The sequence below is a fragment of the Ceratotherium simum genome, chromosome 6 (assembly GCF_057802395.1).
Source record: "Ceratotherium simum simum isolate JZ-2026a chromosome 6, ASM5780239v1, whole genome shotgun sequence".
In the NCBI taxonomy this organism is placed as follows: Eukaryota; Metazoa; Chordata; class Mammalia; order Perissodactyla; family Rhinocerotidae; genus Ceratotherium; species Ceratotherium simum.
In genome coordinates this window covers 28,760,635-28,775,558 of record NC_141905.1, presented here as the reverse complement: position 1 = coordinate 28,775,558, position 14,924 = coordinate 28,760,635, and the positions used below count along the sequence as shown (strand labels likewise).

General features: G+C 36.7%; 1 protein-coding gene across 3 annotated transcripts in view; it reads left to right on the top strand.

Moving 5' to 3' along the window:
* MCU (mitochondrial calcium uniporter) overlaps positions 1-14,924 on the top strand; it is a 186,206-nt gene that overhangs the window by 157,037 nt on the left and 14,245 nt on the right. For all 3 annotated transcript variants that reach the window (XM_087432044.1, XM_004426993.3, XM_087432043.1), the window contains 2 exons: positions 4,818-4,988; positions 6,133-6,237. In XM_087432044.1, the coding sequence (XP_087288170.1) occupies positions 4,818-4,988; positions 6,133-6,237 (276 nt within the window). The remainder of the gene's footprint in view (positions 1-4,817; positions 4,989-6,132; positions 6,238-14,924) is intronic.

Below are 14,924 nucleotides of genomic sequence, written 5' to 3'. Positions count from 1 at the left end.
AAGTTCTTTAGAGTACTGAAAGGAACAAAAATCTATCAACTTATAATTTTTTACACAGCAAAAGTGTCTTTCAAAAATGAGGATGAAATAAAGACTTTTTCAAGTTTACCAAAGCTGAGAGAATTTATTGCCAATACACCTGCACAAAAAGAAATCTTTAAAGAAGCTCTTGAGGCAAAAGGAAAATGATACCAAGTGGAAATTTGGATCTATACAAAAGGAATGAGGAACACCAGAGGGTAAATATGTATGTAAATATAAAATATATTTTTCCTCATTTTAAAATTTCTTTAGCATATAATCAGTTGTTAAAGTAAAATAATGTATTGTGTGGTTTATAACGTAGCAATAAAATATATGAGAACAATAGCACAAAGCAGGGGGAATGGAAGTATGTTGTTGTATGGTTCTCTACACTATACCTAATGTAGTATCACATTATTTGAAGGTTAACTGTGATAAGTTAAAGATATATATTGTAAACCTTTGGGTAGGGTTCAGCAAACCCAATAGAACAAATCCAGCCCACTGCTTATTTTTGTAAATAAAGTTTGTTGGAACACAGCCATGCCCATTTGTTTACATGTTGCCAAGAGCTACTTTTGCACCACAGTGCAGCATCTGTAGTTGCAACAGAGATCTTAGGGTCCACAAAGCCTAAAATATTTAATATCTAACCCTTTACAGAAAAAGTTTGCCAACACCTGCTGTACAATAACTCCTAAAAACATAAAAAATTATAGTTAATAGGCTAATAGTAGAGATTAATAAAAATACTCAGTTAATCTAAAGGAGGCAAGAATAGGGGAAAAGTAGAAGAAAGAATGGATGAGTCAAGAAAATAAGTAGCAAGATGGTAGACTTTTACATAACCATATCTATAATTTATTAAATGCAAATGATATACACACTTTAATTAAAAGGCAGAGATTGTCGGATTCAATAAAATAGCAAGACCCAACTATCTGCTATCTATAGGAAACCCACTTTAAATATAAAGACATGGATAGGTTAAAAGTAAAAGAATAAGGGGCTGGCCCGGTGGTGTAGCGATTAAGTTCGCGTGCTCCGCTTTGGCGGCCCAGGGTTCACAGGTTCCAATCCCAGGTGCAGACCTACGCACTACTTATCAAAGCCATGCTGTAGCAGCATCCCATATAAAGTAGAGGAAGATGAGCATAGATGTTAGCCCAGGGCCAATCTTCCTCAGCAAAAAAGAGGATTGGCAACAGATGTTAGCTCAGGACTAATCTTCTTCAAAAAAAAAAAATAGGTAAAAGGATAAGAAAAGGTATACCACAAAAACACATTTCCACACAAAGACTTGAGGGTGAATAATCATAAAAGCTTTATTCATAGTAGCCAAAGACCATCCAAATGTCAATCAAAAGGTAGATGGATACACAAATTATGGTGTATCCATACAGTGAAATACTGCTCAGCAATAAAAATGAATGAACTACGAATGCATGCAACAATATGAATGAATCTCAAAATCGTTAAAAGAAGCCAGATACACACCCTCTGCAGGGAAACCATAGCTCTTCAGACTCTCTCAGCCAGTGGGAAACTCCCACACAGAGGACTCAGAACTGCTGCAGGGGTGCCATCAACATTTGAGCACCCCAGGAGAGCAGATAACTAGGGGTGAACGAGAAGCCCCCCACCCTAGGGACCCAGTGGGCAAAAGAGAGAGCTTTTGGGCCTCTGCATGCCCAACACTGCAGCTCAGCCAACGAGACAGAGTGGCCAGGGCAGATTGCAGGCAGGCAGCCCGTGGCCGCGGAGCGGCAGGGACAGAGAGCAGAGGGCTCAGATTACACAGCCCTTAACGCCCACACGGTGGTGGCAGGTGGAAACTGCAACCAGGTATTTCCAGGATGAGGAAAAACAAAGCGAATACAGGAACCACAATGCAAAGGTACATGAAATCGCCAGACAAGAAGGAAGATGACAAGCACCCAGAAATCAACCCTGAAGGCACAGAAATCCATAACCTAAATGAGAGAGAATTCAGAATAGCTATCATAAAAAAGCTCAACGAAATACAAGAAAACACAGATAAACAATTCAACAAGATAAGGAGTTTCTTCACAAAAGAGATTGAAATCATAAAGAAAAACCAATCAGTACTGATGGAAATGAAGAACACAGTGGAGGAGATAAAGGAGAATCTGGAATCTTTAAAGAACAGAGCTGACAGTATGGAGGAAAGAATTAGCATTATAGAGGATAGGAATACAGACATGCTGCAGATGGAGGAGGAGAGGGAACTAAGACTAAAAAGAGATGAAGAAAGTCTCCAAGAAATATCCAACTCTATTAGGAAATGTAACATAAGAATTATAGGTATTCCTGAGGAAGAAGACAGGGAAAGAGGAACAGAGAGCCTATTCAAGGAAATAATAGCTGAGAACTTCCCAAATCTGGGGAAGGAGCAGGAAATACCAGTAAGTGAAGCCAAAAGGTTGCCTAAATATGTCAGCAGGCAAAGGTGCACCTTATGGCATATAGTAGTAAGGCTGGCCAAAGTCAATGACAAAGAAACAATATTAAGGGCAGCTAGACAAAAACAAAAAATAATGTACAAAGGAGCTCCCATCAGGCTCTCAGAGGATTTCTCAACAGAAACTTTATAGGCTAGGAGAGACTGGAGTGATGTATTCAAAATACTGAAAGACGAAAAACGACAAATGTTGGAGAGGATGTGGAGAAACAGGAACCTTCATACACAGCTGGTGAGAATGCAAACTGGTGCAGCCTCTATGGAAAATGGTATGGAGATTCCTCAAAAAATTAAAAATAGAAATACCCTATGATCCAGCTATCCCACTACTTGGAATCCATCCAACGAACCTGAAATCAACAATCCAAAGAGGCTTATGCACCCCTGTGTTCATTGCAGCACTATTCACTATAGCCAAGAAGTGGAAGCAACCCAAGTGTCCCTCGACTGATGATTGGATCAAGAAAATGTGGTATGTATATACAATGGAATACTACTCAGCCATAAAAAAAGACAAAATCATCCCATTTGCAATAACATTGATGGACCTGGGGGCTATTATGTTAAGTGAAATAAGCCAGAAAGAGAAAGACAAACACCGTATGATCTCACTCATATGTGGAATATAAACCAACACATGGACAGAGAAAACTGTATTGTGGTTACCAGGGGCTTTGGGGGTAGGGAGTGGGCACAAGGGGTGAAGGGAGACATGTATATGGTGATCGACAAACAAAAATGTACAACCAAAAATTGCACAATGTTATAAACTATTAAGACATCAATAAAAAAAAAAAGCCAGATACAAGAGTACACACTATATGATTCCAGAAAATTAAAACTCTAAAAAAACTATAATCTGGTGACAGAAATAAAATCAGTAGTTGCCCAGGGATTAACTGGTTTGGGGATCAAAGGACTTTTGAGGGATAATGGAACTGTTCTTTATCTTGATTATTGTGACAAAACTCATCAAATGTCCACTTAAAATAAGAGTATATTTTGTTATTTATAAACTGTGCCTCAATAAGGGGTACGTTGAAAGTTTAAGTTATGAAAGAATGTAGCATGAGGCTTTTTATACGTTGTAGGCTTTATAAATTACTGGAATAGGCAAAGAAATAAGATGTAAATAACTCCCACTGTGGAAAGTTTGATGCATCTGGAATCTCCAGAACATTAATCTATATACATTTCCTTTCAACTCTTCAATTTTGAGGGGTATGAATCCTTAGAAACATTATAGAATGTATCTTTTGATTCCTAAAAAAAGCTGATAAAGAAACATTACCACTTATATATCAAGTGGGGTGCTAAGTGTTTTAAATGGCTTATTTTATTTATTCCTCACAACAACTCTCTTGGTTACGGATTAAATCCATTTTATATAGGAAAAAAAGTGAGGCTCAGAGAATTGTCTAAAGTTGTAGAGGCAGGATTCCATCCCAGATTTGACTCCAAAGCCTGTTTTCCTTCACAGGCTAGTGCTAACTTATTATCTTTAAATGCCTGGTTGCTAATATAAAAAATTCTCGTTCAAAATTTATTTATTTAAAAAAATTATTTGAAAATTATTTTGAAAGGGCATTATTCTGATATTTGTTTTAGTGACGAAGGCTCTGTAAATCAAGACTACTGAGGAAAAAGATAAGGAAATAAGGAATTCTGCATTGTGCTGTTGTAGAAAATCCTTTCAGTTGTATAGCTTATGATAATGTTTCCCTTAATAATTTTTTGTTGGGAAATCCCGAATAGTTGAGCTTTGGCTTCTAGCTAACCTTGGAAGGATGTTCTAGAGAACATAAAAGGAGTTGTTTTTGATTGTATCATAATACGTCCATATGAGTTGACTGCCCTTGAGCAAGAATCTCACTTATTAGTGTACTTTTAGATGTCATTCTTGAAAGCTCTGGCTCCGAAGAGCCACCTCCTGCAGGTTATGGAGTCTGGCCCAGCAATCTTCGGCTACTTAATAAAATCTTACTAAATGGGATCAGGGTTTATATTCAGCAATACCAAGAATTCCTGGGAAAGCATCAAATTCCTGGGAAAGCCTCTCCTTGACCCACTTAGAAGATAATCCTTTTACATGTTTTCTTTTTTCTGAAAAATGAATTGTGTGATCCATATGATCTTCCACAAGCCAGTTCCCAGAATAACCTTCAAGTAAAGCTAAAGGACATATTCTTAAACGGTTGAAAACATCTTAAACCTCACTAATAATAATAGACCCCCATATAAGAATAGCAATAATGTATTAACTTATAATGAAATCTAATTATAACATGATTTACGGGTCTTTTTCACTCAGATGTGACAGTGGTGTATCAAAATGGGTTACCTGTAATATCTGTGAGGCTACCATCCCGGCGTGAACGCTGCCAGTTCACACTCAAACCTATCTCAGACTCTGTTGGTGTGTTTTTACGACAACTGCAAGAAGAGGATCGGGGAATTGACAGAGTTGCAATCTATTCACCAGGTATAGTGACCTTCATTATTAATTCCCGCCCACTCCTCATTTCTCCCCAAACCACTTCTACACAACACACACACGTCACTGCAGAAGAATTCCGTACTCGTAACTTTAGAACACATTTTTTTGCTTAGCAAATGTCAGGAGACAGTGATTTCTCTCCCAGTTCTCAGAATATAATTGTTCAGTTTTAGTGAACGTATATACACAGGGAGTCTCATTCAAAAGCACCTTACGTGTAATGCCATGGGCTAAGATGAGCAGTCAATCACATTTTATATTATTGAGACCTTTTATCATTCTCTTAGGCATAGAATAAATTTTTCCAGTAGTTGAGCCCTCATCTCCAGAGATATAAAATGTTAGGACTTCTTTTTAGATCTTATGTCTTTCACATAAAAGTTTATAAAATAAAGACATATATGATTTGAAAAGAATATAAGGCACTAAAAATTCCCATTTGACTTGATATGATATGACATGATATTTCATTTATTTAAGTGCCTTAACATTTTTTTCCATTTTTACCTTGAAAAATTTTAAACCTACAGAAAACATAAAAGACTAGTACAGTAAATACCCATTTACCCTTGGATTTACCAGTTGTTAACTATTTGCCACATTTCTATGCTTTAAGTATTTTAAATATACTTAATTCTCAACTCATCTAGTAATATAATTAGTAGACCAGCTTTGCTGGTGCTTTGCTAACCCTAGCATCTGTCTCTACTGGATTATTGGTAACTAATCAGTAACTATACTGAAAAGTACCATATAGTAGAAAACATTGGTTTTTTACTCAACCAACTTCCATCATAGACAAATATAAGATATCCATGCAGCTCTCCCAGTGACCCTAGATTTCCAACTGACACCTAAACATATGTGTAATTATTTCACTTGTTCATAAAGTTCTGCCAAGAAAACTGTTGTTAAATCCTCACTGACTCGAGGCCATGAAAACAAAAAGCCTCAGAGGATACAAGCTTTGTGTAGCATAGAACTTGGCGATGAGGCAAAAAGTTAACTGAAATTTAAAAGAGAAGATGTAGTTTTTAAAGTCTATTTTGAGGATTGCTTTTTCTTGACCATTCTTGAATAAATATGGACATATGACAAGTTTAAATTTTCACATTTAAATTTTTCACAGATGGCGTTCGCGTGGCTGCCTCAACAGGGATAGACCTGCTCCTCCTTGATGACTTTAAGCTGGTCATTAATGACTTAACGTATCACGTACGACCACCAAAGAGAGGTAAAAAGTAACCTTGATAAGGTCAGAGGAATGTGGAAAGGGCTTTTGTGAAGAACTTTATTTTTCCCTGGATAACCTTGCGAAACAGACAATATTCAAAGAACGCCGAAAGTTTTATGTACAGGTAGACTCTGTTTCAGTTGAAGAACTCATTGAATATCTGGCACTTGACTAACGCATTGACAAAAACTTAGATTCTGCCTAGACACTGGAATGCTTTACTATCAGATATGGTCACTCTGTTTTACATAAATGAATGTTCTATATAACTTAAGTTCCTTCCCTCCATACAGGCTAAAAGCTATATTGTTTTAATAACATTATAGGGGGAATATTTTTTAAATAAATTATGGACTTCTCTGTCCTCTTAAGCATTTGTAACAGGAATTCTTTTTTCTTTTTGATGGCTCAAGGTCAGCAGTCTGAAAGTCAATTATTGTACATTAATAATCCTCAGGAACTTTTGGCATCTATATGCTTTTAGGCAAAAAAATGAGGTACTTACCTGTGGTGCAAATTTTAAGAGGGCGCCAAAAAACTCAGTAATGAAGATAAATATGTAATATTTTAATCAACTATTTTTAAAAACCAAAGTTAATGCAAAAAAATCTATGATGAACAAAATATCAAAATTTTAAATAAAGACAGAGTCAATATTACTGATTTTTCTTTTCACCCCAGTACTATCGGCACAGTACTGATGCCAAGTAGCCCTCTAAAATAGCATTTTGAGTTGTGTCTTTTTTGGTCACTTTTTTCTCTTTGCCGTTGATATTAATTCTCACTTACTGCTGTTGTTAATGCCTCTTCCACCACCACCGCCCCTCCATCAGCCTCCTAGGACATCCTTTCTTTTTGATTCTTTTTGAGAATTGTGTCTAATGTAAAAAAATTTCTGCGTGAAAGCCTAAGTATTAAATGCCTCCAAAATCTGGTCCACATCTACCTTTAAAATTTTTCTCTTTCCTTCTTACGTGTTGCCTGCTTTTCCTCCATTCTGTATTCCTTTGCTCTTTCCTGAACTGTGCCCCATTCTTTGCCATCTCAGTGTTTGCTCTCCTTTCCTCTAAGATGCCCTTTTCCTTTCTTCCTAACCTCCTATTTCCTCATGATTTTCCAGAAGTCGCTAATTTCTTTTCTGAATTCTTCTTATTCCTTTTCTTTATAAATGCACACTGGGAAGGCATTGTGATTTTGTATCCCCCATTGACTCGGGTGGTCATTCTATATTGAATGAATTAAATGAGTTAACTTGGTAGCATTTTGGTTGTTCAGAAACTCCTCTGTGTTCAACCTAGTTAAAATGGAACTAGCTTAGAAAAAGTGTAGAGAAGTATAGTAAGGATGGAAAAGTACCCTTTAAATAGTAAGATATTACTGATTTTATTAAGTTGGAATAGTTGAACATGTAGACCAGGGATTGTTAGCTATATATGAGCTATGCTAATATGTTTTTCTTGTTTATTTCCTGATTCTTGGACTAGAAATTCTCTTTAAAATAACAGAATTACAAGGCTTATTTTACTCGAGGTTTTTTCTTGTTCTTTAAATTTGGTCTTTATTTTTTTTCCAGCTTTATTGACACATAATTGGTGTATAACATTGTGTAAGTTTAAGGTGTACAGTGTGATGATTTGATACACTTATATGTTGCGAAATGGTTACCACAATAGGATTAGTTTACACCTCCATCACCTCATATAATTACTATTTCTTTTTGTGATGAGAACACTTAAGATCTACTCTCTTAGCAACTTCCAAGTATACATTATAGTATTGTTAACAGTAGTCACCATGCTGTACATTAGATCACCAGAACTTAATCATCTTATAATTGGCAGTTTGGTACCCTTTGACCGACATAGAGCTACTACATCATCCAGCAATCCCGCTTTGGGGTATATATCCAAAGGAAATGAAATCAGGATCTCGAAGCATTATCTGCACTCCCATGTTCATTGCAGCATTATTCACAATAGCCAAGATGTGGAAACAACCTAAGTGTCCGTCTGCAGATGAATGGATAAAGATGATGTGGTATATACATACAATGCAATATTATTTAGCCATGAGAAAGAAGGAAATCCTGTGATTTGCAACAACATGGATATACCTCGTGGGCATTATACTCAGTTTTTTGTGTGTATGTGAATACCTGGAGAGTTAATTCTATTTAGATTTTCTGTTGTATAAGTAAAATTTTAAAAGTTGACTGATATATTCTTATATAAAGTATAACAATCAGGAAAGTAAAGATATGAGCTTCCATATATTATGTTGTCAAAAACTATAGGTATTTTAATCAATGAATAATTCCAACCATCTTGTCTAATACTGTGTTTTTAAAACAGAAATGAGTATTTTAGTTTTTTAAATAGGGCTATTCCCAAGTTGATTAAGGAAACTAAAGGTAGAAACTGAAATGGGGAGAAATTATATTTGATTCTCTGGTAATTGATTTGGCAGCCTAACAACTCTTTGCTTTATCTATATCTCGGAACTGTGAACTATCTACCCAGCCTCCCTAGAAGTCAATTTGAATGTGAAGTTTGCAGGGGTCAAGAGTCTGTAATTCATGGAATAACTATAAATTAAAGTGTAAATTTGGTAAGCTTAATAGCAGCATTGGTGTAGACTTATAAAAGACCTTTTAAATATTGAAATTCACACATCAAAGCTCTCTCAGCTGTTATTAGCCAATGAGAGATTATGCCATTAGATACCATTTCTCACAGAAGCTCAAATAATGCTATTTTAAGTCCATAAACACTTTTTCCCCAACTTTTAAAACATAGGAAAGAAAACCTTTTTTCTTTTTTTTTTTTTTTGATGAGGAAGATTAGCCCTGAGCTAACATCTGTTGCCAATCCTCCTCTTTTTGCTGAGGGAGATTGGTCCTGGGCTAACATCTGTGCCCGTCTTCCTCTACTTTGCATGTGGAATGCCCGCCACAGCATGGCTTGATGAGTGGTGCGCAGGTCTGCGCCTGGGATCCAAACCCACAAACCCTGGGCCACCAAAGCAGAGCGTGCGTACTTAAGCACTAGGCCACCGGGCCTGCCCCAAAACCATTTTTCTTTTTGATAAAATGTAAAATAGGTTTTAATTTTGTTTCCACCATATTATCTTCCTCTCCTTGCCTAAGGAAGATATTGCTGGAATCCCAGTCCCCACTCCTTTTTAGCTGCATCGAGTAAGAGAGCAGTTTGAATTTCTGTATTTGAAAAGGATGCCGATCATCTGGATGAGTAAGCATATTCCTCTTCCCCACATTGTAACTCTTTTTTGTGTGTGTAAGGAAGATCAGCCCTGAGCTAACATCCAAGGCCAATCCTCTTTTTTGCTAAGGAAAGTTAGCCCATCTTCCTCTACTTTATATGGGACACCGCCACAGCATGGCTTGACAAGCGGTGCCTCAGTGCGTGCCTGGGATCCGAACCTGTGAACCCCAGGCTGCCGAAGCGGAGTGTGCGCACTTAACCACTACGCCACTGGGCCGACCCCTTTCTTTTTAGTGAAAAGGCTACATGGAGAAAAGGAATTGAAGGCACTAGGTTTTGAGTGTCAGGTAATGAGGAGGAACACTAGGATTTTATATATACATGGAGCAGATGGAACAAATCTGCTTTATCTAATAAAAGTTAAAATAGTTAATGAAGGAAAACCTTTCCAGGATAGTTTTTTTAGTTTTGACACAATTTTTTCTACTGTACGGGAGGAAGAAATATTCCTCTACCCTCTAGGCTCTTCCAGTTGGTCTAAGAATTAAATTGATGTGAGGCAGAATCATAGAAGAAAATCAAAGTTTGATAACATCTATACATGGGAGAAACCCAGGAAAACTGAGTAACTCCCTAAAATGGCCAAAGCCATCACCTCAAATACCATCTTCAGCTAAAGACAAAGGAGGATGTTGGGGGTAGTGGTTTTGGAATTAAAAGAGGAGGAAGGCAATTCACATAGAGATAGAAAAGCAAATATTTGATAAACAAATGTTTGCCAAGCCTTGCAGAGACAGTGAGACATGGAGAGGACTTTGATCAAATGGCCCTTGCTAGGTTCCTCCCTGTCTACCACGCCTAGTTTATATTATACTATAGTTATCCATGGTATTAACTCCTTCCTTGAACAGGCCTTCTATCTTAAATTCTTTTAGGCAGTTAGTGGAGAGGTCAAAGTTTCTTCCTGAGTCTTTTGTTCTTAAAAATAATCAAGCCAAAGAGACACATTTTGGGGTAGCAAATTCTGCTGCCCTACATTACTCACTCCTTACCCCCTTTAACTTTACTTCTCTCTCCTATTTTCCTTTTTCCTGTTTATGGATAGCACTTTAGAACTAAAAATACTCTGTGAATGTTGTGTACCAGTAAACCTTAACTTCACACAGTTCCACCAGGCACTGAGGATAGAGGGCTTATTCATATAAGATCCAGTATAGCTGCAATTAATGTTTATGTGAAATTGGCAGTCTGTAGGTACTATGGATACTTAAGTATTGACAACACTTGTACCTAATCCCAAAATTAGAGGGAAGAGGCAGGAAAAAACTGAAATGGAGCAAGGGGGCAACTCATAGCAGTAAGGCTAGTTGCAAACTCCATTGCATTCTTTTGGTTACCATAGCTGTATATGGCTGGATTCCCCCCTGACCACTGCAGGATAACCGGAGTAATTATTTTAGCAATTAGATGATTCTAAACCCTAATCTAAATCTAGAATAGAGAGGAGAATATGGAAAAGGAACACAAAAAGCCTTTTATCCCAGTCCATGTCGAAGTAATATAACTACCTTCCTCTTAGTATTGGGGAGGAAGAGAATATACCCTATATCGCTCGTTGTTGATAGTTTCTGTGCTAAGGAGAATCGTTTTGATTGGCACCTCTAAGCCCTTTTCCCCATTTATCCATCCAGAGGATACTGGAGACCTTGCTTCTCTCTTAATGATGTAAATAATTTTAGAGAAAAGGTTGAATGGGCAAACCAAATACCAACAATAATGAATCCCTTATCAGAGACTCAAATAGCCAAAGTCCTTCCCAAACCATTTGAGTAGCTGAAAAGACTTTTCAATTCCCATCATGTTAGCACATCTCCCTGTCTTTTGGTTACCTTAATTATCCTGGCACTGGTGGCATGTGCAGAAACATTAATAAACATCTAATTGCATTTTTAGTGAAGCATACACTAAATCATCCAACAGTGTTGTTGTTAAGCCATTAGCATATTTATCTTCCCTCTTCCTATAATTTCATCTCCAAATACGTGGGCAGATTTTCAGGGTCAAGAGTTTGAGGTTGTTTTCCTCCACCATGACAATACCTTGGAACCATATTCTTCCTGTCAAGAAAATCTAACAAAATAAAGCTGAGTCCCTTGAGTTTGCCGGGGCTTTACTGATGCCTGATCAGAAAGATAACAACTCTGTGTTCAGCCAGGTCTAGAATTGAACATCTGTGAGATTGATCTCCTATGAATTAGCATTTTATAGTCTTTTCATTGCTGTTAGAAGGTATGTGGTTGCACATTAAATTTTTTAATTTGTTTTGAATGGATAATACATTCACAAGATTCAACTCCCAAAGTCAAAGAATGTATGGGAAAGAGTTTTCTCATCCCTGTTGCACAGCCACCCTTTCCTCTGTACCAGCAAGCACTGTTCTTTGCTTCTTATGTCTTCTACCAGAAATAGTCAGGGCATTCATAAGCAAATATGAATGCATAATCTCTTTTCCCTTTTTATGCAAATAATAGCATATCATACATACTGTTTCTATCAGTCAGAGTTCAATTGGGAAGCAGAATCACATGAATATTATGGAATAAAAGATTTGTTATAAGAATGAGACCTTGTACAATTGTAGATGACGCTGAAGAAGTACGAGTCTGAAAAGGGGAGCTTGGAAAATCAGAGTCACTACTTTTGAAGTGATGGCACAGGTAGACAAATCAAAGCTTGCCAGGGAACCTGAAAATTCAGGTGCATCCAACTATTAGGATAAGAAGAATTAGCAAAGGAGGGCTAATAGGGAAATCCCTAGTAGTGTTGTCAAATAGAACTTTCTTTGATGATGAAAATGTTCTATTTCTGCACTGTCCAATATGGTAGCCATTAGTCACATGTGGCTACTGAGCACTTGAAATGTGGCTAGTGTGACTGAGGAATTGAATTTCAAATTTTATTTTATTTTAATTAATTTAAACTTAAATAGCCACATGTGGCTAGTGGTTACTGTGTTGGATAGCACAGCTCTAGAAGGCTGCATCTGGTTGTGGGCTGGATTTGCTGTTAATCAACAGAGGTGGCAGTTGAAAAAAAAGGGCTGGATGCAGAGCAGAGGAGAGCAAGCACAAGCTGGCATCTACGCCTGTGCTTGCCTCTGCGTCTGTCTATTGCTACCAACACGACAACCTTCAGAGCGTAATGGCTTCTGCTTCACTCTGCCTTCCAAAATCTCACTTGAATTTCTCTTTTGGTTAACTCTAAGAACCATATAGGGAAGGGTATTTGGGGAAACATAATTCCAGTTGAGCCAGATTGACAAGACATAAAACTACCAACAGTGTATGCTGAAGATCTTAACATACAGTGCATAAAGAGTTCCTTTCCCTTTTTCACAGCTGCTGTGTATTACATTGTATGAATATATATTGCCATTCACTTAACTGCTTATTTTATAATTTATTGATGGACTTTTTTGTTGTTTTCATCTTTTGCTATAGAATATATTGCAGCATTGAATAATCTTGAATGTGTGTCACTTAGGAAGTATATTAGTGTTGTATTTGTAGGAAAAAATACCTAGACGTGGAAGTGCTGTGTCAAAGGGTATGTGGATCAAAGACTTAAATTTTAAAGAAGAAAAAGAAATATTAAAAGTACTGAAAAAATCAAAAGAGAAATATTTTTATAACCTTGGAGTGAGAAAGACCTTTCTAATTATAACATAAAACCCAGAAGCCATAAAAAAAATGATAAATATAAAAAATAAATTTTCTACACAGAAGAACCCATAATATGAATATTAATTTTTAACCTAAGTCTTCAATGAATGATGTTCTGATAGCAACTTACGTTTTTTGTAAAACAGATGCCAAGCCTGATTTCAGATTTTATAGGTTTTCACGTTATGATTGTCCTACATATTTGATCATTAACACATCCATGCTTCATTAGGAAAAGGAGGAAGAGAGATTCTATTTAGTTAGCTTACTTGTTTCCTTCCTTCACTCCCTTTCTCCCTCCCTTCGTCCCTCCCTCCTTGGACTTCTAAGCAAATACAATGTCATTATGGTATTGAAAGTTGAAATGGAAAAAGAAAGGGCATAGAATAGGAAAGTCATTGGACTACCCAGTCAGAAGATCTTTTTCCAGTCTTTACCAGCTCTGCAACTTTGTAAGTGTTATTATTAGACCTTATTAAGGAGAAGAACCACCTCATATTTGATTTTTTTTCCCCCTCTGTAGTGACTAGATCAGTACCTAGTAAAAAATGTTTGTTAATCTTATCTCTCTAGGATTCAAATTCCTCATTTATAAATTGTGGGCACCAAGTGTACTCATGCTGTTATTGTGAGGATAACATGGGATAATATATGTGAGGAGATTTTGTTAACCGTAGATAATTTATACTACCTAAAGAATTGTCTTTTTGGAAGGAGACGGAGCTTGCAGGAGAAATATTAATATGGGTATAGTAGAAGCACTGTAACTCAGTTCTGGGCCTGGGCATCAGAAGACATGGACTCTGCCACTTCACTGTGACATTCTAGACAAGTTACTGCCCTCCAGAGTGCAGTTTCCTCTTCTGGTAATTTTGGAAAGTGCAAAGCTGTATGCAAATATGAGCTGCAACTTTAGTGCAAAGAAGACCCTGTCGACATAGATGACTTCTAGAACTCAGTGTTCTTGCTTTTATCTGTTCCCATTAATGCAGCACACATTTACTGAAGCATGCAAGATACTGTGCTAGGTGCTATATCCCATTTTACTGTATCAGCTCGTCTCTAATCCAATTTGCTACCCTTATTTGAATTTTTTATTGATTGAATTTCTGTGATAACTATACTAAAAGACATCCTTAGGGAATATTTGAAATACATGGCTAATTCTGGCTGTGGCTTGTTTTGATTTAGGAGAGGGCTGACCTTATGCTATACCTAACAAAATGTCACATTTAAGGCTAATAAGATTCTAAAACAAAAGCTTTACTTCTGGTGCTTTTTTAAAAAATTCTTTGATGGCTGAGATCAGCTGATTTTTTATTAGATTCTCAAAACATAATTTTTAGATTTCTGGAAACATGTGCTACTCACAAAAGAGGATATTGAGTCAGAGAATTTAATCTTTTACCTTTTCAATCATTCTCGTAACTTCATGCCCCTTAGAACATGATATTGAGACCCATATAGGTTTTCTGTGTCTTTCCCCAGCAAGAATAAATAAAAGTTGGTATGCTAGGGGCAGGTGTATGGGGGCTAAGATTATTAGGATAATGGTATTTTTATTTACACTTTTGTATTTGCAAATTTGAAATACTGTATTTTTTTCCCTCAGGTGTTACTAAAGGGGAAGAAATCACCGATTAAAATGGCAAGACCACAGATAAATTATAGATCAGCCTTTTAATAAGCATGATAATCAGATTGATTCTAAACCTCTCTACTAGTTTTGAACATATTACTTTAA